Source organism: Theropithecus gelada, chromosome 20 (genome assembly GCF_003255815.1).
Source record: "Theropithecus gelada isolate Dixy chromosome 20, Tgel_1.0, whole genome shotgun sequence".
NCBI classification, from domain to species: Eukaryota; Metazoa; Chordata; class Mammalia; order Primates; family Cercopithecidae; genus Theropithecus; species Theropithecus gelada.
Window position 1 is genome coordinate 30,485,009 of NC_037688.1, and position 27,701 is coordinate 30,512,709.

A 27,701-nucleotide genomic window follows, 5' to 3' on the forward strand; every position below is an offset into this window, starting at 1 on the left:
TGCAAGCTCCGCCTCCCGGGTTCCCGCCATTCTCCTGCCTCAGCCTCCCGAGTAGCTGGGACTACAGGCGCCCGCCACCGCGCCCGGCTCATTTTTTTGTATTTTTAGTAGAGACGAGGTTTCACCGTGGTCTCGATCTCCTGACCTTGTGATCCACCCGCCTCGGCCTCCCAAAGTGCTGGGATTACAGGCGTGAGCCACCGCGCCCGGCCCCTAGAGACGGGGTTTCACCATGTTAGCCAGGATGGGCTTTAACTAGTTTTATCTGTCATAACAAAAGCGAAGTGTTAGGAAGGAGTCTGTTTTTCAGTAGTATAATTGAACTAGAAACTTTGCAAAATAAAGGGTTTAGGAAAGGGAACTCAATTTATGAAGCAACTCTTGAGCCAGGAACTGTAGCAAGTATTTTTCATGCTATATATTTTATCAGAGAAATTTCTTGGAGAAATCGCTTGCTGAGGGTCTGTAACCGGAAAATGGCAGAGCTGGGATTTGAAACTAGGTCTTTTGCTAGTGTCTGTTCCTCATTAACATTGTTTCCAAGTACAGATGCGTGGATGCCCTGCATATGGGGGAAATGCAAGAATCATGGTACTTCCCTCGAGGAACTCAGAACCTAAGTGAGTGGTTCTCAAAGTGTTGTTCTAGGACCAGCAGCCTCAGAATCACCAGAAATTTCTTGGAATGCAGTTTACTGGGCCAGTCTCTTACCCACTGATTCAGAAACTGTGGGGCTAGGGCCCAGCAGTCCCTGTTCTGACAAGCCCTCAGGGGATTCTGATATGCTCAAGTTTGAGAGCCCCTGAATGAGGAAGTCTTTGATCAGACACAAAAGCTGTGGAGAAAGATGCAAAAGGTAGATTCTCTCCCTTTCGTAAACCTTTTCCTCAGCTGAGAATGGAGGCAGAACTGTCTTCACCACCATCAGCCACAGCAAGTCTGCAGTTAGGTGGATAGGGTCAGGCTGGTTCACGATCACATGGCAAAAAAAAAAAAAAAAGATGTGCAGGACCACCACTTTCCTCTAAAACTAGCCACCACGTCTTCTTTTTCTTTCTTTCTGAACAGGAAATTAGGAATGGCTGGCCAGAAGTTGGGCTCCTCCGCTCTCCTGTGCTACATTCGCCCTGACACTGCCGATCCAGCAAGTAGCTTTAGCTTGACTGTAGCCAATGTTGGCACGTGTCAAGCAGTCCTGTGCCGAGGTGGGAAGCCAGTGCCCCTCTCTAAAGTCTTCAGCCTGGAGCAGGACCCAGAGGAGGCGCAAAGGGTGAAGGACCAAAAAGCCATCATCACAGAGGTGTGTTCCGCTCCCTGCCAGTCACTTCTGCTCCCCAGATCCAGTGGAGGCTGCTTTGTGTATAGGTGATGAAGGCCCATTTTCTTCCTATGACGCCCTGTAAATTGTATCCAATCCAGATAAAAGTTCAATTCAGATGGTTTCAGCTATAGTACTAGAAGAAAATCTGATCGGTGACTAGCACAGAGAAGAAGCAAAGTGAAATAGAAATACAAAATCCTGATTTGTCATCCTGTATATTGATAGCTAGCTTGTAAAATGGATGTTAAATATCCCCTTAGCTAATTTCCAGCTCATCTGGTTTGTTATTCCAAATAGAAGAAAGAGTTCTCTAGTTTGACATCTCCATTCTGAAATGCAAAGTTTCAAAATGTTTTGTGTTTATACTCTATGTGGTGTAGTATGCGCTGGTGTTCTGTTTTGATAATGAAACATCAGTATTTCTACTGTTTTTTAGCTTTTCTCCTTTTTTAGAAATTAACATTTTGCTCTCAGAGAAACTTTAGCAATTACTTGTGAACATTGTTTATCACAAAGTGGAATTCCGTTCAGATCTTTTGAGAACTGTAAATTGGATTGTTTGTTTCTGTATTGTTGAGTTTTAAGAGTCTTTGTAGGCCTGGCTTGGTGGCTCATGCCTGTAATCTCAGCACTTTGGGAGTCCAAGGTGGGCGGATCACATGAGGTCAGGAGTTTGAGACCAGCCTGACCAACATGGAGAAGCCCTGTCGCTACTAAAAATACAAAAAAAAAAAAAAAAAAAAAAGAAGCCAGGCGTGGTGGCGCATGCCTGCAATCCCAGCTACTCGGGAGGCTGAGGCAGGAGAATTGCCTGAACCTGGGAGGTGGAGGTTGCGGTGAGCCGAGATTGCGCCACTGCATTCCAGCCTGGGTGACAAGAGCAAAACTCCGTCTCAAAAAAAAAAGAAAAAAAAAATCTTTGTATATTTTGGAAACAAGTTCTTTATCAGATACATGTTTTGCAAATATTTTTTCCCAGTCTGGGGCTTGTCTTTCCATTCTTTTAACAGTGTTTTTTTGCAGAGCTTTTAGTTTTAATGAAGGCCCACTTGTCGGTTTTTGTCTCATGGATCGTGCTTGTGGTGTTGTATCTAAAACTCATGGCCAAACCCAAGGTCACCTAGATTTTCTTCTATGTTATCTTCTAGAAGTTTAGTTTTGTGTTTTACATTTTGGTCCACGGTCTGTTTTGAGTTAATTTTTGTGAAAAGTGTAAGCTCCCTATCTATATTGGTGTTTTGCATGTAGGTGTCCACTTGTTCCAGCACCATTTGTTGAAAAGACTATCCTTTGTATGACCTCTGCTCTTTTTTCAGAGATCAGTTGACTGTATTTGTGTGGGTCCATTTCTGGACTATTCTGTCAGAATTCTGTATTAAAGTTCATCTAAGGAAACAAAAATCAAAAACCATCATTATTAAGTGATTGATACTATTAGGATTCTGGAAATATGAGACATTAGTTTTGGGAAGCTCAGTCAAAACAAATGAAAGATAAAAGATAGTATTTTAACTTTTTCGTTATTTTTAGAGACAAGGTCTTGCTGTGTTACCCAGTTTGTACTTGAACTCCTGGATTAAGTGATCTTTCTGCTTTAGCTTCCTGAGTAGCTGGGACTATAGGCACATGCCACTGCGCCTGGCTTCAGATAACTTTTTGTTTGACTTGTATTTTTATAGAATTTGGATAATGTTTATTCTTTTTTTTTTTTTTTTTTTGTGAGGCAGAGTTTCATTCTTGTTGCTTAGGCTGGAGTGCAATGGCATTATCTTGGCTCACTGCAATCGCTGCCTCCCGGGTTCAAGTGAGTCTCCTGCCTCGGCCTCCCGAGTAGCTGGGACTGTAGGCGCCTATGCGCCACTACGCCTGGCTAATTTTGTGTTTTTAGTAGAGACAGGGTTTCTCCATGTTGGTCAGTCTGGTCTTGAACTCCCATCTCAGATGATCTGCCCACCTCAGCCTCCCAAAGTGCTGGGATTACAAGCATGAGCCACCGCACCTGGCCAATGTTTAGATTTTTCTTAGGGGATTGTACACAAGTAGGAAGTATTTTTATAAATGTTATTTTAACCACAAACATTTATTGTTTGTCCATTATTTGCCAAGCACCATACCTTTATTATTTTACTTAATCTTAACAGTAACTCGCATGAATTGGTGGGCCCTAGCCCCAGAGTTTCTGATTCAGTGGGTGGTTGTTAAACTCCCATTTTCATTTTTCAGATGAAGAAAGTACAGTTTAGAGTTTATGACAAATTCTGACAGATAAGGTCAGGTCTTCTCCCAGAGGGTAACTGCAACTATGAAATTAATTTATTGATGACTTTAGAGTTTTGTTTTGTATTTTTTTCTTTTCTTGAAATCAATACTACAAAGTGTCTGACTTGTGAGCATTCCCAGCCTGCAAGCAGGGTTGCTCTGTTTCCTCTAAGTTTGGAATTACAGAGATTTTGATTTGATCAGCTGTTTATTCTTGGTGCAGTCCCCAGAGCGTAGGTCAATGATGCTGCACGTCTCAGACTCTCCCTTTTTAGGCTGAATAACCTTAGAGATTATTCGATGCCTTAACTACCAAGATTGTCTTTACCATTGGTATCTTTTCAGTCCCAGCTAATATCCCTTTAAGTGAAAAATCACTTTTAGTGACCTTTCTGTTTCATCCTCTCTGAGAGTACTAGTGATAGAGAATTAATGATAGTTCTGCTTGTTGTTTTTCTATTATGTTTCTCTATTTATAGACATACTGAGGCCTGTTTTTCATGTTAAAGCAAACGTCTTTTGGGATGGTGGTGCCTTTTAGTTACCTATTTTTACTTGACTCTATAATAACCATATAGTATTTTGTCTTCTAAGACTTCTCTACATTTATTTCTGTGCATCCACTTAAAATTACACTAATCCATAGGAAAAATCATATACAGTTTTATTGTAGATCCCTAAGCACTGTGATCTAGAAAGATATCAAGTTGCCTATCATTGTTGCTTGTTTCTCAGAATTTGTGTCCTGCTCTTCTCTAGGACAACAAAGTGAATGGGGTAACCTGCTGTACCCGGATGCTGGGCTGTACATACCTCTACCCTTGGATCCTCCCCAAGCCCCACATATCTTCCACTCCACTGACCATTCAAGATGAGTTGCTGATTCTGGGAAACAAAGCATTGTGGGAACACTTGTCCTACACAGAAGCTGTCAATGCTGTACGTCATGTACAAGACCCATTAGCAGCTGCTAAGAAGCTGTGCACGTTAGCACAGAGCTACGGCTGTCAGGACAATGTAGGGGCGATGGTGGTTTATTTGAATATTGGTGAGGAAGGCTGCACTTGTGAAATGAATGGGCTCACCCTCCCAGGTCCTGTGGGATTTGCTTCAACCACCACTATCAAGGATGCCCCTAAGCCAGCCACTCCATCCTCTAGCAGTGGGATTGCCTCTGAGTTCAGCAGTGAGATGTCCACCTCAGAGGTGAGCAGTGAAGTGGGGTCCACTGCTTCTGATGAGCATAATGCTGGGGGCCTGGACACTGCCTTGCTTCCGAGGCCAGAGCGGCGCTGCAGCCTCCACCCAACACCCACCTCTGGGCTGTTTCAGCGCCAGCCTTCTTGTGCTACCTTCTCCAGTAACCAGTCTGACAACGGCCTGGACAGTGATGATGACCAGCCCGTTGAGGGGGTCATAACCAACGGCAGCAAGGTAGAGGTAGAAGTAGACATCCACTGCTGCAGGGGGAGGGATCTGGAGAACTCACCCCCTCTCAGAGAGAGTTCTCCTACCCCGTGTTCTGAGGAACATGCTAGAGGGTCGTGTTTTGGGATCCGAAGACAGAACAGTGTGAATAGTGGCATAGTCCTGCCAATGAGCAAGGACAGGATGGAGTTACAGAAGTCTCCCTCCACCTCCTGCCTCTATGGGAAGAAACTCTCCAATGGCTCTATTGTGCCCCTAGAGGACAGCCTCAACCTCATTGAAGTGGCCACAGAAGTGCCCAAGAGGAAAACTGGCTATTTTGCTGCCCCCACTCAGATGGAACCAGAGGATCAGTTTGTTGTACCTCGTGACCTGGAAGAAGAAGTGAAGGAACAAATGAAGCAGCACCAGGACAGCCGGCTCGAGCCTGAGCCCCACGAAGAGGATCGGACCGAGCCTCCGGAGGAGTTTGACACAGCACTGTGACCACCCCACTGGGCACAGTGTGGGAGGAGGCTGTGCAGGGTTGGGGTAGGAACCTGCCAGAGGCATTCTGCCTCTACATTTCTTTTTGTTGGTTTTGTTTTTTTGTGGTTTTTTTTTTTTTTTTTTGAGATGGAGTCTCGCTTGGTTGCTCAGGCTGGAGTGCAATAGTGCAATCTCGGGTCACTGTGACCTCCGCCTCTGGGTTCAAGCCATTCTCCTGTCTCAGCCTCATGAGTAGGTGGGATTACAGGCACCTGCCATCATGCCCAGCTAATTTTTTTTTTTTTTTTGGTATTTTTTTAGAGATGGGGTTTCACCATGTTGGCCAGGCTGGTGTTGAACTCCTGACCTCAGGTGATCCACCCTCCTTGGCCTCCCAAAGTGCTGGGATTACAGGCGCAAGCCACCGCACCCAGCCCTGCCTCTACATTTCTAAACCATAGCTGTGTGGGGTTGAACTCGGAGCCAAAAAGAGTGAGAGCCATCAGTGGCTGGCTCTGGATAAACTAGTAGCCACCATCAGTGTTAAGTTTGATATTTAACCTGCATTGGAATTCCCAGGGGTACTGGGAAGAAAGCAGCTGTTCTGTGTCAGTCCTACCACCTGCCATTAACCCTTTCTCTCCTAGGATCATTTTGAGAATTTGCCTACCTGGGCAGGAAAGGGACTATTTCTGTGGAGGAAAAAAGTGAAGATCGATTCTCTTTACTAATTGCTGCTGATGGATCTCTGTGACAGAGAAATCACCTTATCTCAGACTAATGGGGTGTGATGTGACTAGTCACATGGCTTTTCATTCTTCTCTACGAGAATACAGCCTATCAAAATGATGTCTGTTGGAAATGTAGAACCAATCAAACATAATTTATGTATGTAATGTAACAAGAGCACTTTTCATTGACTGTGAACTTTTTATTTTTGAATCTGCACTCGAGCCAATCTTCTTAGAGGCAGCCCGGCACCTTCATCCATAGGCAGAGAGAGAATTGGGTGTTGGAGCCGTATCCGAGGGTATAGGAAGGACCCTGTGAAGTTGATTTAACTGTTGGATGTCAGACTGTGAAAGCTCCTGAAAAACTTGGGGTAATAGGATCTTCTTTTGGGGATGAAAATGGGGAAGGAGTGAGGACCAAGACTACTTCTCCCTAGATCAGAAAAAGAGAATTACCCCTTGACACATATGATACCTGCTAGGTATTTCCCAAGGAAATTGAGAGATTGGCCTCTTTCCTTAGCACGTGGAGGAATTGGCAGGCAGCTTCCTAAGGGGGAGGGCCAAGGCTGACCCTGCTTGCATCCATGTGACCTTAAGTTATGGCAGATGACTCTGAAATGGACTGAGGCCAATGAGAACAGATGAATGGAGCGCTCAGGTTAGACTTGTTCCTTCTCCTGTGCTGGAGGAGAGGGATGGTTCTCTAGAATATTGGAAATGAGTTGAGGGCTTGTCTCTTCAATGTTGAACAGTGTACTCTTCTGAAAACTGCATACTCTATGTGGTTTTAGAATACTGGGCTCAATACTAACATAAGAAAGACACTTCATTGAGAAATTCTTAAGCTTACAGAAAACCTGTATTTTTTGCACATTCCACATAACCCTAGCAAAATGCAGTTTCTTCATATTTCTGTCACTTTTTCCACTTGAAGATTTGCTTAGGAAAATTCCTATTCCCACAAAATGTTGGCATTGCTTGATTTTACCCAATGGGGAATGTGCTTTGAAGTTTTGGAACACTTCTACAATTAAAAATAGAGTAGAGCCATTTTTTATTTGTTTCATCAGAAACAATACATTAAAGAGAGGGTTAAATATAAATATATTTTCGTGTGTATTTTTGGGAAGTTTTTGTTCAAAGCAATAGTCAAAAACCAGATGACCTGTCCTTAATAATTGTGTGTCTTCATCTTCTCAGAGGCCCCGTGCCCATATGCACGTGTCACTGGGGTACACTCTTGGGGGATTTGGTACACTCTAACGGACGTCTAATGTTCAGCCCCTCGAGAATCTGAACTTGATTCCCCAAATTGTCAAACTACTGGTCAGCTATTGAAAAATTTTAGAACTCAGGTCTTCGATTTGAAGTAGGGAACATAGTGGCTCACGCAGAGTTTAGGTGCTGTTAGAAAGATGAGAACAAGAGTGTTTTGCCACCTTATTTTTATATGGGAATTTTTTTTTTAAATGAATAAAAAATGAAAATGAAATAACCCAGGATGATAGTGATGAATGATGTAAAACATCTTACTCAGACGGCAGAACCTTCAGGCTGTAGAATAGTGATGTCCAAAAATTAAAGTTATTTTGGGAATACACCACTTTAATAGTATAGTCTCATAAAAATTATTATTTATGGTGAACCCCTTTCTTGTCTGCTATTCGTTTCCCACCCTACTTACTGGAACCCCCTCAAATCCCAGTTCTGAAATCACCTTACCAAAAGTAAATGTATTTACTTTTTAGTCAGCAGAACTCTGTAATTCCAAATGTTCTTCTGTGTGCTAGAATTATTTTCAGGAACCATTAGGTTGTATTGAAAATCTTTATTATAGGCAGTACGAAAACTGATTATTCTTTTTTTGCAGTCTCCTTTAATTCATGTCCTTTTGTAGTTGCTTTGTATTAAAACAGAGGGTAAAAAGGCCATAGCCCATTATGAAAAATATAATACAAAACTCTTTGACCTCTGAGGTAATTTACAGACACTGTGTTTTCTAAACAGGCTGTCGGTGAAAGCCAGTATCTGCTTCCAGGTGAATGTAATTACTTCCGAGTACTTTACCCAGAGGATGTGTTCCCCGGGTGGGCAGAGTACAGTTGATCTCTAGCATAGAGATTCTGGTCTCTGCATGTTCTCAGGTCTCTGTGTGTACCTCCCATTGAATAGAGAAGCTTAAGATAATTTCTGAGAGAAGAACACTGCTGATTATGGGAGCAGTTTAGGAGTCCATGGAAAAAAGAAAAATACATGTGTCTTGGCAGCCACCGTATATTTTTATTCAAATGGATTGGAAGGATATTTGAAAATTTGAATGTGGGTATGACGTAAAGCTGCAGTGCACTATAAAGTCAAGTCATTGAATTACCACTCCTGATACAGGGCTTTATTGTACTACTGTGAAGTGTATGTGTGCAATACATTGGTGAGTTCATTTACTGGTGTACGGAAGAGCCAGCAGGAGCAGTGTGGTCATTGCTGGGTGCTATTACAGGTGCTTGTAGTGAGTGCTTCTTTCCAGGAGATGGAGCCAGTTGGGTGTGGCAGATCTACCGAATATCAAATGATGCTCTTCTTCCCATTTAGACCTTTAGCGAAAGCTGGTACTTGGAAACCACAGGCTCACTTTCTCTGTCTATCCAATAATTATTAATGAAGAGACCTCCATAAGGGAGCAGCTGGCTGTTATCGATAAATGTACCAATTATTAAATTAGTCTCCAAGCCATTCAGTGATGTCTTCAGCATCACTGTAGAACTGTCTTGTGTCACTTTTTACTTCCTTCTGGGTGGAGGCTTTCAGACTCCCAATCATGAAGGCAAGTTAATCTTTCTCTCCAGTTAGTGACTTTTGCCCCATAGTTGGGTAAGCACTTCCTAGATTGAGAAAAAGCAGCTACAGTCAATCCTGCTCTGTTTCCCTCATTTGGTGATCAGTCAGTCACACATAAGCTCCTTGTATTCTAAATTTCATGCACTTCTCCCAGATGCTATAGGGTTTTCTCTCACTGTTGCCAATGGATGTCATCCAGACAGTGGGCTCATATCTTATGGTTTTGTGCAATCACTGTTGTATTGTAGTCCTAAGACTCATTATAGTGTATTTTTGATATTTTTGAAATGTGTTAAATTTTTTAATTCAATAATATGAGCCAGAGCATGTTGCAGCAAATCTATTGTTTGTAAAAATAACAATAACAATAATAAATAAAATAAAGTGGAATCTCTTTTTCATGGCTTTGTTTTAAAATGGAGTGCTTGTTATTTCATAAGTATTTTGGCATGAAGCTATAATTTTCTCTCCTAACTTGTTTGTAGAATTGGGTTCTTAACCAAAAGCACCTGCAGGATTTTCCTGGGGAAGGTAAGTGAGAACAAGCACATTAAACCACATTCCATGACACTGCAAAGCTATGAGTTAAGGCAAGAATAAATATTTTTGATCAGCTTTTAAGCTGAAATGGCAATACAGATTTTTACTTCATGAAACACTATGTTTTGCCTTGGTTTACGTGCTTACAGAAATCACAGAGCCAGGAAAAAGGAAAAAAATCAGGAAACTGTCCTTATTGACATGCAGGTTATTAGCTGACTACCAGAAACTCAATTGTAAACAATCCACAGCTCCATCTAAATGACAGCTGATGACATCGTGGAAAAGCCGGTCATCATGTTTTTAATGACAGCTTTGGTGTAAGAAGGAACTTCAGAGTCTTGGCTCATGAGCTACTTAGAATCCAGTTAAGCCTCTAAATTGTTGCTCGCTTACCCCTACTCCCGTGGGTGTCTCCCATAATCTCTGGACTTTGAAGCAAGAGTAGCTACCTCTCAACTGATTGATGGATAGGTTGAGTCAGGGTCTTGCTCTGTTGCCCAGGCTGGAGTGCAGTGGTGTGATCTTGGCTCATTGCAACCTCTACCTCCCATGCTAATGCGATCCTCCCACCTTAGCCTCGTGAGTAGCCAGGGCCATAGGCAAGCACCATCACATTTGTAATTTTTGTAGAGACATGGTTTTGCCATGTTGCCCAGGCTGCTCTCGAACCTCTGGGCTCAAGAGATCTGCCTGCCTTGGCTTCCCAAGGTGCTGGGATTACAGGCATGAGCCACTGCACACTGCCTGCTACCTCTCATTTTATTTTATTTTATTTTATTTTTTAAATTTATTTATTATTATTATACTTTAAGTTGTAGGGTACATGTGCATAACGTGCAGGTTTGTTACATATGTATACTTGTGCCATGTTGGTCTGCTGCACCCATCAACTCGTCATTTACATCAGGTATAACTCCCAATGCAATCCCTCCCCCCTCCCCCCCACCTCTCATTTTAAATAAAAGTCAAGATAAAGTCATTTATAGGTTTCCTCTTCATCTACCAGAAGGAACTTTATTTATTTTTTGAGACAGAATCTTGCTCTGTCACCCAGGCTGGAAGTGCAGTGGCGTGATCTTGGCTCAGTGCAACCTCTGCCTCCTGAGTTCAAGCTATTCTGCCTCAGCCTCCCAAGTAGCTGGGACTAGCACTGCCATGCCTGGCTAATTTTTTGTAGTTTTAGTAGAGACAGGGTTTCACTGTGTTACCCAGGTGGGTCTCGAACTCCTGAGCTCAGGCAATCTGCCCTCCTCGGCCTCCCAAAGTGCTGAGATTACAGGCATGAGCTACCGCGCCCGACCGTTTATTTTTTTTGAGTCGGAATCTCACTCTGTCGTCCAGGCTGGAGTGCAATGGCGTGATTCCAGCTCACTGCAACCTCTGCCTCCCAGGTTCAAGCGATTCTCCTGCCTCAGTCTCCCAAGTAGGTGGGATTACAGGCATGCGCCACCACACCTGGCTAATTTTTGTATTTTTAGTAGAGACGGGGTTTCACCATGTTGGCCAGACTGGTCTCTGACCTCAGGTGATCCACCCGCCTCGGCCTCCCAAAGTGCTGGGATTATAGGCGTGAGCCACCACACCTGGCCAGAAGGAACATTTTAAACACTTAGTTCAACAACCATTTATTGAGCACCTTCAACATGCTTTTATACCTCAGTTCCACCAGACACACACCTCCCTCAGCCAGCATGGCAGAAATGAATCAATGTCATGCGATATAAATTCCCTCATACACCAAAGGCCACAAGAGTATGTCAGTCACTCAGAACACCTTCCAGTGTGTGATTCAGTGGGCCTGAGTTTTGCCTCTGCTACTTAAAAGTTTTGTGACTTCAGGCAGTTACTTAACCTCTCTAAGGCTGTTTTTCTCATTAAATGTTAATATCTTTTATCAAAGGGCTTGTTTATCACGATACTGTACATACCACCTAACCTTGAACCTTGTCTCCTCATCTGTAAAGTGTGAAGAGTACACCTTGGCCTGACTGACAGGCGGTAGTAAGAGAAGGTTTGCTAAAGCATGGTGAACACTATAAAGCCGTAAGAAGTGGGAGTGTTGTTGTTACAGTGATGGTTCCATTCCCTTGAGAGGAGCTGCCTTCTGGAGCAGTACTGGAGTTGGACCTGGGCACAAGGTTGGGGTCAAATAGGCCAAAGTCTCCATTTTATCAAGCACAGGACCCAGACGTGGGCGAGGATCTAACAAGGACCTATTTCAGGGAATACATGCTAGGTGAGACTAGTGGCTGGGCTTGGTGGTATTTCTCTGGAGGGTAGGTGGAGAGTGGGTCGCTTGATTCTGGCTGCAGTTATACTTCTCCTCTACCACTCAGTGAAAATTGTGTGGGACTTAGCCACTGTCTTGGGCTAAGGGTGATGGAGTGGAGACACTTTTCTGTGTTTTTATTTATTTATTTATTTTTTTTGAGACAGAGTCTCACTCTGTCACCCAGGCTGGAGTGCAGTGGCGCGATCTCGGCCCACTGCAACCTCTGCCTCCCAGGTTCAAGCAAGTCTCTGCCTCAGCCTCCCGAGTAGCTGGGATTACAGGTGCCTGCCACCAGGCTGGCTAATTTTTTTGTATTATTTGTAGAGACAGGGTTTCACCATTTTGGCCAGGTTGGTCTTGAACTCTTGACCTCATGATCCACCTGCCTTGGCCTCCCAAAGTGCTGAGATTACGGGCGTGAGCCACCGTGCCTGGCCAAGGCACCGCAACTTTTAACCTAGCAATGTAGATATCCAGTTGATTATTTTCCAAGCTTTATTTTTATAAAAGTACATTCTAGATCTTTTCTGCTTAGGTAGGAGGCTTAGCTTCAATCTTTTGTCCTGAACAGGTTCCATAAGAATTCACTAGTAAAGAGCAAGAGGACAATTAGAAAAAAGAACATAATGAGAATGTATATTTCTAGTTGCATGTGATTTGAACTAATATATTTGGGCCTAGCTGTAAAGTATAAGAATAGGTATAAAACACGCAAGATTAAAATTACTAAAAGAACTTTATTTTTAAGATTCAGTGTTAGTGATCTGTTAGATTATGAGAGCAGTCCAGGGTAATGAGATTACTAGCTACCTTTGAAGGCCTACTCTATGGAGCACTGTCAGGAAATGCAGAAATGAAAAAGCCTCTAGTATGCCTTCATGGTCTAATAAAATCAACTGTCCTATCTTTTTTGTTGTCGTTGTTGTTTTTAAGACAGAACCTCGCTCTGTTGCCCAGGCTGGAGTGCAGTGACGTGGAGTAGAGTTTGCTCACTGCAACCTCTGCCTCCCAGGTTCAAGTGATTCTTGTGGCTTAGCTTCCTGAGTAGCTGGGATTACAGGTGTTCGCCATCAAGCCCAGCTGATTTTTTTTTTTTTTTTTTGAGACAGAGTCTCGCTCTTGTTGCCCAGGCTGGATTGCAATGGTCTTGGCTCACTGCAACCTCTGCCTCCCGGGTTTAAGAGATTCTCCTGCCTCAGCCTCCAGAGTAGCTGGGATTACAGGCGTCCGCCACCATGCCCAGCTAATTTTTGTATTTTTAGTAGAGATGGGGTTTCACCATGTTTGCCAGGCTGGTTTCAAACTCCTAACCTCAGGTGATCCGCCTGCTTTGGCCTCCTAAAGTGCTGGGATTACAGGCGTGAACCACCACGCCCAGCAATTTTTTTGTATTTTTAGTGGAGACAGAGGTTCGCTATGTGGGCCAGGCTGGACTCAATCTGCTGACCTCAAGTGATCCGCCCACCGCAGCCTCCCAAAGTGCTGGGATTACAGGCGTGAGCCACCGCGCCCAGCCTCAATTCTTTAACTTTGCCGCAGTCCAAAGAGAGCATTTGTAAAGTCAAGTGTGTGAAAACCATAGTTGTCTAATGTGGGGTTTTAAAATACCTGTCTTTTTAAGAGAAACAATGTGGGTTCACACTTAGGTCCTGGAAGATCTCAAACTGTTCCAGACCACAGGTATTCCGGTGCCTCACTGTAACTTCCGGGCTGTTCTCGGCTGCCTTTGTAGCGCTTCTGTTCTCGGTAGCTACGCAGGGCCAGCACCACGCTGGCGCCGTACATGATCACCAGAAGACAAGCAAAGGTGGCTGCTGCTCCGTCGGTGCCTGCCAGCTGGCAGTTCATCCAGGTGAGACCCCTGCGGGCATAGAGCCTCTCTCTTGTTTTGCAAGTGTCGGTGCTATTGATCTGCAGAGCCACGTGGAGATAAACACCAATGCCTGTGCAGTAGCCCACGGCCGCTAGGAGGCTGAAGGCGGCCTCCGTGAGGAGCCACTTCCCTGACAACATTGTTAGACTCTTGGCTCCTTGGAGTAAGACGCCCATGGTGAGGACCCCCAACCCCAGAGAAACAGCCACGCCACCATATATCAGGGGCGACCGGAGGATCGTGTACTGCTGGTCCAGCTGCCGAACCTGCTCTAGCTCAGTGCCCTGGAACGGTGAGTAGTAGTTGTTCCCAAAGCCACCGCCACTGGAAAAACTGGCACTGAATCCGGCAAGGACAAAGTAGGAGGCCACGATGCATATGAGAACCATCCCATTCAAGACCACCTGCACTATCTGCACCACACCTAGGAGAAGAGAGATTCAGGCTTTAACACTGACATTACACAGCCTGGCCAAGCCAGAGACATACCACAGGCCACCTGATTTTAAGGACGTGGTCGATTCAATGTCAACATTTTTTTTTTTTTTTTTTTTTGAGACAGGGTGTTACCCTGTCACCCAGGCTGGAGTGCAATGGTGTGATCTCGGCTCACTGCAACCTTCACCTCCTGGCTTCAAGCGATTCTCCTGCCTCAGCCCCCTGAGTAGCGGGAACTACAGGCACATGCCACCATGCCCGGCTAATTTTTGTATTTTTAGTAGAGACAGGGTTTCACCATGTTGGCCAGGCTGGTCTCGAACTCCTGACCTCAAGTGATCCGCCTGCCTTGGCCTTTCAAAGTCCTGGGATTATATAGGCATAAACCACCTCACCCAGCCTCAACGTCAGTACATTTAATTTGCTTTTCATTTTTGTTTTGTTTTTAATCTATGTTTGAAAAATCGAAGAACCACTCTGAAAAAATTGGGGGCAGTTTCTTAAAAAATGAAGTTTCTTTAAAAACTTACCATGTGACCCTGCGTTTATACTAAAGAAACGAAAACTTATGTCCACACAAAGACGTGGACATAAATATTCATTGTAGCTTTATTTATAATAGCCAAATATTGGAAACAACCCCAATGCCCTTCAGTGGGTGACTGGTTACACAAACGGGTACACCCATACCATGGGCTACCCTACTCAGCGATAAAAAGGAATGAACTCCTAGGCTGGGTGCCGTGACTCACGCCTGTAATCCCAGCACTTTGGGAGGCCGAGGTGGGCAGATCACTTGAGGTCAGGATTTGGAGACCAGCCATGCCAACATGGTGAAACCTCATCTCTACTAAACATACAAAAATTAGCTGGGTGTGGTGGCAGGTGCCTGTAATCCCACCCACCCGGGAGGCTGAGGCAGGAGAATCACCTGAACCCGGGAGGGGGAGGTTGCAGTGAGCCAAGATCGTGCCATTGCACTCCAGCCTGGGACGACAAGAGCGAGACTCTGCTCAAAGTTACATACCGTGTGATTTTGTGTATGTAACAGTCTCAAAAGGACAAAATTATAAAGAAGCCCAGATTGGTGATCAACAGGGGATAGGAATGAGTAGGGATGGGGGAGGGAGGAAGAAGATGGGAGTGACTATGAAGAGTTAGCACAGGGATGTCCAGGGTGAGGGAACAGTTCTGGATGTCGTCATGATGCCGCTCACAGAAATCTGCACATGAGATAAAACTGCTTAGAACTAGGAACACATACAAATGTGTGCAGGGAAAAGAGGGAAATCTAAATGAGCTCTGTAGATTGCTACTTTCCTGGTCTTGATGTTGTACTAGTTATGCAACATATTATCATTAGAGAAAAGTGGGTTAAGGGTACACAGGAGTACTCTGCACTGCTTTTGTGACTTCTTGAAAATCTATATTTCCAAATTAAAAGTTTCTAAAAAATTGAAATGACATAAGGTATAAACTGAGAAATTTCACTCACACCCAGTCTCTTGTCTGTTGCCAACTGCTTTCATTGGTTTCTAATATAATTGTCCAGTGTTCCTTTATGCAAATAAAAAGCATGTTTAAATCTGCATTTCATTCCCTTCCCTGCATTTTTGCACAAAAGTAAGTGTACCACGTACACTGTTCTGCATCTTGATTTTTTCATTTCCTATATCCTCCAGATGTTTTCAGATCAGTTCCTACAAGAGGAGCTACATTTTGTTAAGTGGCCTTCGACTTCGTTGTATGGATGGATTCATCTATTCAACGAGGACCTTACTGACAGATACTTGGACTGAAAGGAACCCACAAATGGCACGAGGCAGAGGAAGCCAACAGGCAACAGACTGAAGATCCTCTTGTCCGAGGTGAGCTTTTATTTGTTACTGACAGAGACCTCAAACCCTTCTTAGGTGTCCTTCTGGGAGAGGGTCTCCTGCCATTCCCTTGGCGTTCAGGGATGAGCATGAAGAGAAAAACAAATGAACCGAGAGCAGGACCACCAGGTCCAAGTCCCCACTTTTTACTGCCTTGTCGTCTTGGCCAACTGTGTGATACGTCGGTGTTGTGTGGGAAGTTAACAACAAAAAAAGCAAGTATGTGAAAATACTCTAAAAATAAAATATTATACAAATGGATGGTGACGCTACTCAGCAATGTTTCCAAAATGGAAGGGGATTGGTGAGAAACATAAGAAAGAATGGGATAAATGTAAGAAGAGTGTGGCTTCCCAGAAATCAGGACAACCCTCTAACACACTAGGGGGTACCATGATGTTTATAATCACAGCAGTGAAAGACTTTAAAGTACTTAGGCAACAGCTACTCAGCTTGCTAATCCTATCTCCTGCTGGGCCCACATGAATTCCTAGCGGTCCACAGGGACATAGCAGTTGAGGGCTCTGATAGTTGAGAAGCTACATTCCTCTAATTTAAAACTGAAAATAACATCAGACTAAAACTGTCCACTCATCACTCAGGCACGGTAAGCTACTGGTTTTCATACACTCTCCCTACAGCAGAGCAAGTGACTTGACCCAGACATCATTCTAATTCATGGGGGTTAGTGGACCCAACACCTTTCTCTCCCCTGGTTTTCCTTCTGCATGGACGTTAACATTTCACCCCCTGAAGGGAAACAGAAATACTCTACTAAAAATGCGGAAGAGTGGGACGTTTTCCTCTGGGACGGACTCACAACCCAGGCAGCATCTATCTCTTAGGCTACAAGGGAATAAATCTAGATCTTGCCAACCACCCATTGACTGCACCCATTGACAGGAATAATGGTCTTCTGCCATTATTTGTGTTGGGACTGTTGAAGGAATATGGCCAGGGAATATTATCCCAGGTTCCAGTCAGGGTTGGCCTGGCTTAGCTATCAATATCAAGCAGGCTAAAGTATTTCCAAGCATGCTATTAGTGCAGAAAGACACACAGGGCAGGGGAAGGGGAAAAGGGTGGTGAGCAGAGCTAGCAGTAGTTTATGGTGGGATGGGACAAGTCTCCGGAAAGACAGCAGAGGGTTTGGTAGAGGGAAGCAGAGATCCTGAAACAACCTGAGATCTTTGTTGTAAATAACGTCTTTCTGGGTCTGGCATGGTGGCTCACGCCTATAATCCTGGCACTTTGGGAGGCTGAGGTGGGTGGATCACTTGAGCCCAGGAGTTCGAGATGAGCCTGGGCAACATGGTGAAACCCCATCTCTTCTAAAAATAAACAAATTAGCCAGGCAGTGTCATGGGCCTGTAGTTCCAGCGACTTGGAAGCTAAGGTGGGAGGATAGTTTAAGCCCAGGAGGCAGAGGTTGCAGTAAGCTGAGATCCCGCCACTGCACTCCAGCCTGGTTGACAGAGCCAGATCCTGTCTCAAAAATAAGAAATCAAAAAAAGATAAGAAAAGGCTTTCTGGGTGAGGCTGTTTTTGTGGCTGATCATTTAATAATCTGCTTAACTGTATACCTATACCTGCCTTTGAACTTTAAATGTGGTCCTGAAAAAAACTGAGGAGAGCAAATCAACTTTTTTACTTTTTATTTTTCTAAAATTAATACAGGTGCAGTCAAGCCATGCATAAATGAAAAGTCCCCTTCTCTTCAAAAGCAAAACTGTTAATACTTTCTGATGTTATTCTTGAAGAAATTTTCCAATCATATACAAGCATATATATATATATATATATTTCCTTTTCTAAACCCAAACGGAACTCACCTTTTAAATGTGACAAATGGTCTGTGTTTAAGAGAATATGATAAATGTATTGTAAAGAGGACATCAACTCCAAATTAAAATTCTTTGGATTTTTTATTGGATTCACATAAAGCAAAGAACTTATTCACTGGACTGAGAATAGATTGTAATGTTCCATAAGTCATAATTTAATGTGCAATAAGAACCCATGAAGTTGGCCAAAAGTAACACTCTTCTGTTGGGAAAGGTTTTACATTCTTTTATTCTGGATAGATCCTGAATTCTAGATGTTGGGTTTAATGCTTCACACAATGGCACATTTACAAGAGGTACAAAACACTTATTGAGCTTTCAGGGCCACTGTGAGGGGCTTGCAGAATAGCCTCTTTGCAACCCAGAGAATTAATCTGATTCCTCTTTCCTCAGCCCACGCCTACCTCCAACTTAAATTTTACATGAGTAGTTTCCCAAGAGTCCCCACCCCCTCCATTTGCAGAATTAAGGAAGTGGAAGGACTGGAGAGTTCAGTGTGCAAAAACGTATGGGCTTATCTGCTTGAGACAGCTGTGTTTAGAAAAATTCAGGCTGGGCCGGGCGCGGTGGCTCAAGCCTGTAATCCCAGCACTTTGGGAGGCCGAGACGGGCGGATCACGAGGTCAGGAGATCGAGACCATCCTGGCTAACACGGTGAAACCCCGTCTCTACTAAGAAATACAAAAAACTAGCCGGGCGAGGTGGTGGGCGCCTGTAGTCCCAGCTACTCGGGAGGCTGAGGCCGGAGAATGGCGTGAACCCGGGAGGCGGAGCTTGCAGTGAGCTGAGATCCGGCCACTGCACTCCAGCCTGGGCTACAGAGCGAGACTCCGTCTCAAAAAAAAAAAAAAAAGAAAAGAAAAATTCAGGCTGAAGTGTGGTCTATGTCTATGTAGCTCTCCATGGACTTTTTTTTTTTTCCTGGCATTTTGGCAATAAGGTCTTGGTCTGTTGCTCAGGCTAGAGTGTAGTGGCACAATCATAGTGCACTGCAAACTTGAACTCCTGAGTTCAAGCAATCCTCCTACCTCAGGCTCCGAAAGCTCTGGGATTACAGGTATGAGCCACTGTGCCTGGGAACTTTGAAGATAAGGTTCATCAAACTCTCTTGGTGACCTCCTTTTGCTGAATGAAGAGGTGCACTCTGTTGTAGCACGTGCCTTTTCCGTGTGGCTCTTGGGCTCCAGGTTTTTGCTTTTTTTTTTTTTGAGACAGAGTCTCGCTTTGTTTCCCAGGCTGGAGTGCAGTGGCGCGATCTCGGCTCACTGCAAGCTCCGCCTCCCGGATTCAAGCGATTCTCCTGCCTCGGCCTCCCAAGTAGCTGGGATTACAGGCGCCCGCCACCACGCCTTGCTAATTTTTTTCTATTTTAGTAGAGGCGGGGTCTCACCATGTTGGTCAAGCTGGTCTCGAACTCCTGACCTCAAGTGATCTCCACCCACCTCAGCCTCCCAAAGTCCTGGGATTACAGATGTGAGCCACTGAGGCTGGCCAATTTTTTGCTTTTTGAAAAATAATTTTGGTTGTTCCCTCACTCACAGAGGACTCCAGAAGCCAGGGTCTGTTGCATTCATGACCACCACTCCACGCGACTGGAAGCTCCGCCCACCACACCAACGCTGGCTCGCTGCTTTTCCAGCATTGGAAAGTTCCACAACGAGGGATTCTTGGGAAAGACAGTGGCTCAGACTAACTTCCATCACCACTTGCATCTGGCAGAGTGTTTTAAAAACCCTTAAAACTCAAACATTTCTGCTGGCTTCTCTTTTAGCTTCCTGACTTTTCGGTAACCCTTTATGGCCAGGACAGCCCCCAGGGCAAAGACCACAATGCCCAGGGCAGCAAAGATTCCAGCTCCTACATCTGCCCCGTGGAAACTGCAGCTGAAACCACCGTAGCCTTTGCTTTGGTACAGCACCTGCCTCTCTTCACACACAGGAGAGGCGTAGGCAGCAGAGAGGTAGTGGAAGTAGAAGTACAAGGCCGGGATGTACCCCCCTGAGATAAGCACGTCCAATAAGCCTTCAGTCACCAGCAACAGCGGACAGTGCCACGGGACTCGCAGGACACCCATAGCAATGAAGAGGCAGCAGAGGGCCATGAGGGATCCACTGCAGGCCATTGCCGCAGTGACCGTGGGCAGCTTTAGCTGGTAGAACTGGACATCCAGCTGCTGGGCTTTCTCCCCATCAGCACCATCAAAGCCACTGTAAGCCCCTCCGAATTGGTAGTAGTAAATGCCCCCTAAGCTGGTGATGCCCGTGTAGCCCCCTGTGGAACTGTAAGACACAGAGCTGCAGGCCAGGATCAGCAAGTTCAGGAGAACCTCCAGCATTTGGCAGCAGGCTGCAAAAAAAGGGTGTTACCATTTTTGAGTGATGCTGTTTGGCACCAGGAGACTCTTCCACCTGAGGCCCACCTTCCGCACAGGGCTCAGACCCCTGTAGGCTTCTGCCCCTGAGGAAGGCCCAAGGCCAAAGCAGCACGATTAAAACTAGAGGGTAGCAGGGAACTGTGGTCTCCAGAAATGGTGCCAGAAATACTATGGACTCAGAGGGGTGACTCTCAAAAGAGCAAAGCAGTCTGCCCTGAGAGAGGGACAGGAGGATGGTGGGAGAGATCAGGCCAGTGAGCAGAAACAAAGCCATCCTGGATGGAAGGGCAAGAACATGCCACCTCCCACCACCAGAAAGATGAAACGAGGCTGGGCGTGGTGGCTCACGCCTATAATCCCAGCACATTGGGAAGCCAAGGTGGGAGGATTGCTTGAGCCCAGGAGTTTGAGACCAACCTGGGCAACATAGTGATACCCCATCTCTTATTAAAAAAAAAGACTGGGTACGGTGGCTCACGCCTATAATCCCAGCACTTTGGGAGGCCAAGGCAGGTGGATCATTTGAGGTCAGGAGTTTGAGACCAGCCTGGCCAACATGGTGACACCCCATCTTTACTAAAAAATACAAACATTAGCCAGGCGTAGTGGTAAGCACCTGTAGTCCCAGCTACTTGGGAGGCTGAGGTAGGAGAATCGCCTGAACCTGGGAGGTGGAGGTTATAGTGAACTGAGATCGTGCCACTGCACAGTAGCCTGGGCGACACTCTGTCTCAAAAAACAAAAACAAACAACAACACAAAAACTAAACAAGTTATCTCTTTTTTTTTGAGACAAGGTCTCACTCTGTCGCCTAGGCTGGAGTACAGTGGCACGATCACGGCTCACTACAGCCTTGACCTCCTAGACTCAAGCAATCGTCCTGCCTCAGCCTCCCACATAGCTAGGACTATAAGTGCATGCTGCTGGGCCTGATTTTTGTATTTTTTCGTGGCATAGGTCTTGGTGTGTTGCCTAGGCTGGTCTTGAATTCCTGGCTTCAGGCGATCCTCCTGCCTTGGCCTCCCAAAGTACTGGGATTACAGGTGTGAGCCACTGCGCTGGTCATTATCTCCTCTTTATATATGTTTGTGGTGAATACAATTTGTAAGGGGAAAGTTCTCCAAGTCTGAAGAAAATCACAGAGCTTAAAAAATATAATAATTCAGAAAAAAAGCATGGAAGTTATATATCAAAATGTTAACTGTGGTTCATGTATTAGAAATAAGAAAAATTGGCCAGGCGCGATGGCTCACGCCTGTAATCCCAACACTTTGGGAGGGAGAGGCAGGCAGATCACCTGAGGTCAGGAGTTCGAGACCAGCCTGGCCAACATGGTGAAACCGTGTATCTACCAAAAATACAAAAATTAGCCAGGTATGGTGGTGCATGCCTGTAATCTCAGCTACTCAGGAGGCTGAGGCGGAAGAATCTCTTGAACCCAGGAGGCGGAGGTTGCAGTGAGCTGAGATTGCACCACTGTATTCCAGCCTGGGTGACAGAGTGAGACTCTGTCTCAAAAAAAAGAAACAGAAAAAATTAAGTTAATTAAACCCTTAGTGCTTACTGAATTAAAAAAAATTTTTGTTTTACTGTTCTTAGACTTTAACTCGTAAGTATGTCTTAAAGTTTAATGCTGTTTTGTTTAGTTCCCTAAAGAGTGTATCTGGGCTGTGATATTTTCCCAGAGCTGGATTTTTCCCGGGCCCTTGGCTTCTTTATCTTGGAAAATGAAAACTGGCTGCTTTCCTTAAAATCAACCTTAGTGAAATATAACTTATATGCAACAAAGCGATCTACATTAAGCATACAGCTTGATGAGTTTTGACAAATGTATGTACTACGTAACCATAATCAAGACACAGAACATTCTCATTAGCCCAGAAATTTCCCTAGTGATGCTTTGTAGTCAATCCCTTACTTTCCTTGTCAGCAAACCACTGATCTGCCGTCTCTCGTTAGAGTCTAGTTCTGCCTTTTCTAGAATATCATATACATGGATCATACAGTTATGTGCTTTTGTGTGTATGGCTTCTTTTGCTCAACAACATATAAGCTGGGTGCTTCTGAGCTGGAAATTGTACATGCTGCCAACACCGGCCTGTCAACATCCCCCTGATGTTTGATAACCAGATTTTATGTCTGGTTCTAGTTGGTCTATTCATGAAACCAAGCTACACATTGTCTCATTGAAATGATGATGCTCTCTCAAGTGTGATCTTTATACTGTATAATTTTCCCCCAGAATGCAAACAACATTATTGTTTTCTTTTTTTACACTCTGTCATCATTTTATTTATGAAAGTTATACAGCCAGGCGCGGTGGCTCATGCCTGTAATCCTAACAGTTTGGGAGGCCGAGGTGGGCGGATCACGAGGTCAGGAGTTCAAGACTGGCCTGGCCAACATGGTGAAACCCCATCTCTACTAAAAATACAACATTTAGCTGGGCATGGTGGCACGTGCTACCTCCTAGCTACTTGGGAGGCTGAGGCAGGAGAATTGCTTGAATCGGGACCTGGAAGGCAGAGGTTGCAGTGAGCCGAGATCACGCCACTGTACTCCAGCCTGGGCTACAGAGCTATATACTCTGTCTCAAAAAAAAAAAAAAAAAAAAAAAAGATAGTTATACTTACTTATAACAACAAAAAAAGATAATGTGGACTTATAACAACAAAAAAAGAAAATGTGGACTTAAGAAAACATGCAATGTAACGATTGCCTATAATAACAACCAATTAAAAAAATCACTGTGAATGTATTTTTTCCTGAACTATATTCGTATATTCATAATTTTTTTTTTTTTTTTTTTTTTTTTTTTTTGAGATGGAGTCTCGCTCTGTCACCCAGGCTGGAGTGCAGTGGCCGGATTTCAGCTCACTGCAAGCTCCGCCTCCCGGGTTCAGGCCATTCTCCTGCCTCAGGCTCAGGAGTAGCTGGGACTACAGGCGCCCGCCACCTCGCCCGGCTAGTTTTTTATATTTTTTAGTAGAGACGGGGTTTCACCGTGTTAGCCAGGATGGTCTCGATCTCCTAACCTCGTGATCCGCGCGTCTCGGCCTCCCAAAGTGCTGGGATTACAGGCTTGAGCCACCGCGCCCGGCCTATATATTCATAATTTTTGTTGTTTGCTCTTAATAAGAACACAGTCTCTGGATATCTTACTGTACTTCTCTGAAGCTTAGGAGCTGTTGACAGAATTACAGGCCATGAGGTTGTGCCAATATCTGCAACTGGAGTAATGATCCTTGTACGTGCATCGCCCTTTCCTCAAAGTTCCTATAATCCTATAATCATATGCATCTTTGGAATCACCCTGAGATTACATTGTCAGGTATGAGCTCCATGAGTTCTCTCCCTTGGGCTGGAACGTTTTCTCCCTTAGTCATAGTAAACCTAGAAACATTTCTCACCAAATCACGTGAACTGTAAGCTCTCACCCAGACAAACCAGATTTTCTTCATTGCTGGCAAGGCCAAGACCGCTAGAATGGAGAACCTGGGGACGCCACGTTTGGGGTGGGTACATGATAGGATGGAAGTGTTTTTCAGACTGTGGGTCCTAAATAAGTATGGTTTTTATTTTATTTTATTTTATTTTTATTTTATTTTTTTTTTTTTGAGACGGAGTCTTGCTCTGCCGCCCAGGCTGGAGTACAGTGGCCGGATCTCAGCTCACTGCAAGCTCCGCCTCCCGGGTTCCCGCCATTCTCCTGCCTCAGCCTCCCGAGTAGCTGGGACTACAGGCCTCTGCCACCTCGCCCGGCTAGTTTTTTGTATTTTAGTAGAGACGGGGTTTCACCGTGTTAGCCAGGATGGTCTCGATCTCCTGACCTCGTGATCCGCCCATCTCGGCCTCCCAAAGTGCTGGGATTACAGGCTTGAGCCACCGCGCCCGGCCGGTTTTTATTTTTATTTATTTTTTTTTTTGAGACGGAGTCTCGCTCTGTCGCCCGGGCTGGAGTGCAGTGGCCGGATCTCAGCTCACTGCAAGCTCCGCCTCCCGTACGCCATTCTCCTGCCTCAGCCTCCCGAGTAGCTGGGACTACAGGCGCCTGCCACCTCGCCCGGCTAAGTTTTTGTATTTTTAGTAGAGACGGGGTTTCACTGTGTTAGCCAGTATGGTCTCGATCTCCTGACCTCCTGATCCGCCCGTCTCGGCCTCCCAAAGTGCTGGGATTACAGGCTTGAGCCACCGCGCCCGGCAAGTATGGTTTTTAAAAAACGATTTTGTTTTTAATGAATGGGATAGAAAATATCAGAGTACTTGGTAGATAATAGGGTCAGTATGGTTTCACAACATTTTTGTTTCTGTGTGTGTGTGAACTCAGTCTTAATGTAAAAAAATATATATTTAACAACCTTGTAAATATATTATGTGTGTGTGTATATATATATATATACACATATATATATTTTTTAATTTTTAAATTAATTTTTTTGAGATGGAGTCTCACTCTGTCACCCAGGCTGGAGTGCAGTGACATGATTTCTGCTCACTGCAACCTCCTCCTCCCAGGTTCAAGCAATTCTCCTCCTCACCACGTTAGCCCGGCTGGTCTCGAAGCCCTGACCTCAAGTGATCCACCCACCTTGACCTCCCAGAGTGTTGGGATTACAGGCGTGAGCCACTACGCCAGCCTTTTTTCCTTTTTTTTTTCTTAAACTAGAGATGGGGTATTGTTATGTTGCCCAGGTTGGTCTCAAACTTGTGGGCTCAAGAGATCTTCCTTCCTGGGCCTTCCAAAGTGCTGGGATTACAGGCATAAGCCACCGTGCCTGGCCTCAGTCAATAAAGTTAAAAAGCCACTGATCAAGTGTTGGGAGTCAGATCTTCAAGGAGAACAGGTGCTGCAACTTGGCTGCCCACGCCAGGTGATTTTCCCTCTCTGTTAATTCAGCCGCCTCGCCAGAAGATACCTCCTCTGACAGCTGGCAGCTCATAGCCAGTTCCACCTATAGGCCTCTGCACTTCCACCTGGAGCCTGAAAGTTGCAAACATGGCTGCTTGCCTCTGCAAACCCAGGGCACGTTTAAGGAGAAATACAGGAAATCTAGCAGCACTTTTGAGACGTTCCACTTTTTTTTTTTTTTTTTTTTTTTTTTTTTTAAGAAAACAAGAACCTCACAAGTACAGAAATGAAGATGCTAGGAACCCACAAGGGAATGTGCTTAAATTTTTGCTTCACCAGCTCAGACCATCCCTTCCAGAACCACCAGTGACAGTAAATGATTGAACAGCCTGCAAAACAGCTCACCTCTCCCAGTGCACAAGTATTTGCATTTATGGCATTCCAGGAGTCCTTCTGCCTCTGACTGGTAATATTCCACCTCCTCTCGTCCAGGCCTGGGGGTCGAGGGCAGATATCTCCCGGAAGGGGGTTCACTATAACCAAAAAGCATACGCGGCCATTAGGAAGTCTCTCATTCAATAGTGTTCAGGATTAGAACCCTTGACTCCTTGTGCTGGGCCCAAACATTAAAGACTATGCAGAACAGAAATAGAATTTGTCCCAGTATTTTAAACTCCAGAGAATTCTCTGGTTTAGTGGCCCCACAGGACATCCGAATACTTGGCCCAACTCTGCTAACTAACCACGTGACAGATGCTGTGATCCGTACCCCTTAGCACTATCTTTGATGGTTTGTCTGCCCCTGGGAGCTGTCTAACCAGGTAGCTGTGAGCTGCCTTCCTGTGAGTGCCAGTTCTCAGTTCAGCATGCACCAGGACTCTTCAAAACCAGTTTGCATTCACATGACTCCGATGCCCATCACATTATTTCTTCCCCTGCCAACCCTAGCATTTTCTGTCCCTTCTCTCCTCGCTTTATGCAGCACATCCTAGGCTTTGTCTGAGATTCAACAGGGGGCTGCATTCTACTTGCTGGGCTCCCACAGTCTTTCTAGAACATCATGTCTCTCTTAGGTTTGAAATTTTAAAAACTTTTAGCATGCACAGGAGGCCCCTGTTCATCTCTCTACACTAACAACCTTGGGCTCACAGACCCAGCTATAGTGAACTATCCTCTTCCCCTCAAAAGATGACCGCTTTCCCATGCCTGTGGGTTACTACAGAAGCTATTCTGCTTGGGACACCTTTTCTCTTTCTCCCCAGTCTTGCTTTTTTTTTTTTTTTTTTGAGATGGAGTCTCACTCTGTCACCCAGGCTGGAGTGCAGTGTAGCAATCTCAGCTCACTACAACCTCCACCTCCCGAGTTCAAGCAGTCCTCCCACCTCCGCCTCCCGAGTAGCTGGGATTACAGGCATGTTCCACCGCTCTCGGCTAATTTTTTTGTATGTTTAGTAGAGATGGGGTTTCACAATGTTGGCCAGGCTGGTCTCGCTCGAACTCCTTACCTTCAATGATCGACCCGCCTCGGCCTCCCAAAGTGCTGGAATTACAGCCGTGAGCCACCACGTCCGCCTCGCACACTGGTTTTTAAAGAAACCTAAAAATGCAGCTCTGAATTCTCCCAGGTCCTGCAGTTGCAGTTCAATGGGCTTTACTCAGGGAAACAACAGCCGTTTCCCTGGGCGCAGCTTTGACTGTATCTGGGCGCACCCTTTGTCATGCTAGTTGGTTTTAGATAATGTAACATAAACTCAGGATAGGAGCTCTCTCGCTGTGTGGACATAGCAGGGAGAGAGACTGGGCTCAGCCTCCAAGTCCTCAGGAGAGGGGAGCCTGACTCCTCCCCAGAGAAGAGGCCAGGTGTCAAAAATCAGAAAACCAGAAGCAGTCGTCACCCCAACCTGTCTCCTGTTGGAGCCAGCAGTGGCGATATCGCGTCTGCTCACGGTTCACCGTGGGGGGCACATTATCTGCGTATTCAATGGATGGAAAAAAACACCAGGTCCCTAGGAGGGGGTGTGGGGCCCAGGTCCCCTCTTGTCTTCCCTTCCACCCCCACCTTCCCCTAGCTCACAGAGTCTTCCAGTACACCCTGAACCTTTCTCCTTACAAGGGGCTTACGGGAATTCTGTGCAAGGCAGAATTCTGTACAAAATTTTTTTATTAGGAGGGTGGGGTCTCAAGCAGCCGTGGGATTCGAATGACGCTCCCTAGAGAGACCTCACTGGCAAAAGGGAAAACAAACCTGTACCCTTCAGTGGGGGAATTTTACCTAGACTTAATTGTTTGGTTAAAAATGTAGCGTAGGCCGGGCGCGGTGGCTCAAGCCTGTAATCCCAGCACTTTGGGAGGCCAAGACGGGCGGATCACGAGGTCAGGAGATCGAGACCATCCTGTCTAACCCGGTGAAACCCCGTCTCTACTAAAAAAATACAAAAAACTAGCCGGGTGCGGTGGCGGGCGCCTGTAGTCCCAGCTACTCGGGAGGCTGAGGCGGGAGAATGGCGTAAACCCGGGAGGCGGAGCTTGCAGTGAGCTGAGATCCGGCCACTGCACTCCAGCCTGGGCGACAGAGCGAGACTCCGT

The 27,701-nt window shown here is 45.3% G+C and overlaps 3 protein-coding genes across 4 annotated transcripts in view; 1 reads left to right on the plus strand and 2 right to left on the minus strand.

Moving 5' to 3' along the window:
* The window catches only part of PHLPP2 (PH domain and leucine rich repeat protein phosphatase 2), an 81,432-nt gene extending 71,970 nt beyond the window's left edge, over positions 1-9,462 (plus strand). For both annotated transcript variants that reach the window (XM_025371178.1, XM_025371177.1), the window contains exons 18-19: positions 1,069-1,300; positions 4,340-9,462. In XM_025371178.1, the coding sequence (XP_025226963.1) occupies positions 1,069-1,300; positions 4,340-5,494 (1,387 nt within the window). In that variant the 3' untranslated portion in view covers positions 5,495-9,462. The remainder of the gene's footprint in view (positions 1-1,068; positions 1,301-4,339) is intronic.
* Positions 9,463-12,577: 3,115 nt separating this feature from the next.
* MARVELD3 (MARVEL domain containing 3) lies at positions 12,578-25,646 on the minus strand. The gene is made up of 2 exons (XM_025371179.1): positions 25,521-25,646; positions 12,578-14,157 (listed from the first exon to the last, which is right to left on the minus strand). The coding sequence occupies exon 2, from the start codon at positions 14,120-14,122 to the stop codon at positions 13,520-13,522; it is 603 nt and encodes a 200-aa protein (XP_025226964.1). The 5' UTR covers positions 14,123-14,157; positions 25,521-25,646; the 3' UTR covers positions 12,578-13,519.
* LOC112614544 (MARVEL domain-containing protein 3) lies at positions 18,815-25,970 on the minus strand. The gene is made up of 3 exons (XM_025371180.1): positions 25,859-25,970; positions 25,521-25,648; positions 18,815-20,238 (listed from the first exon to the last, which is right to left on the minus strand). Exon 3 carries the CDS (start codon positions 20,225-20,227, stop codon positions 19,628-19,630), a length of 600 nt encoding a protein of 199 aa, XP_025226965.1. The 5' UTR covers positions 20,228-20,238; positions 25,521-25,648; positions 25,859-25,970; the 3' UTR covers positions 18,815-19,627.
* Positions 25,971-27,701: the final 1,731 nt, after the last annotated feature.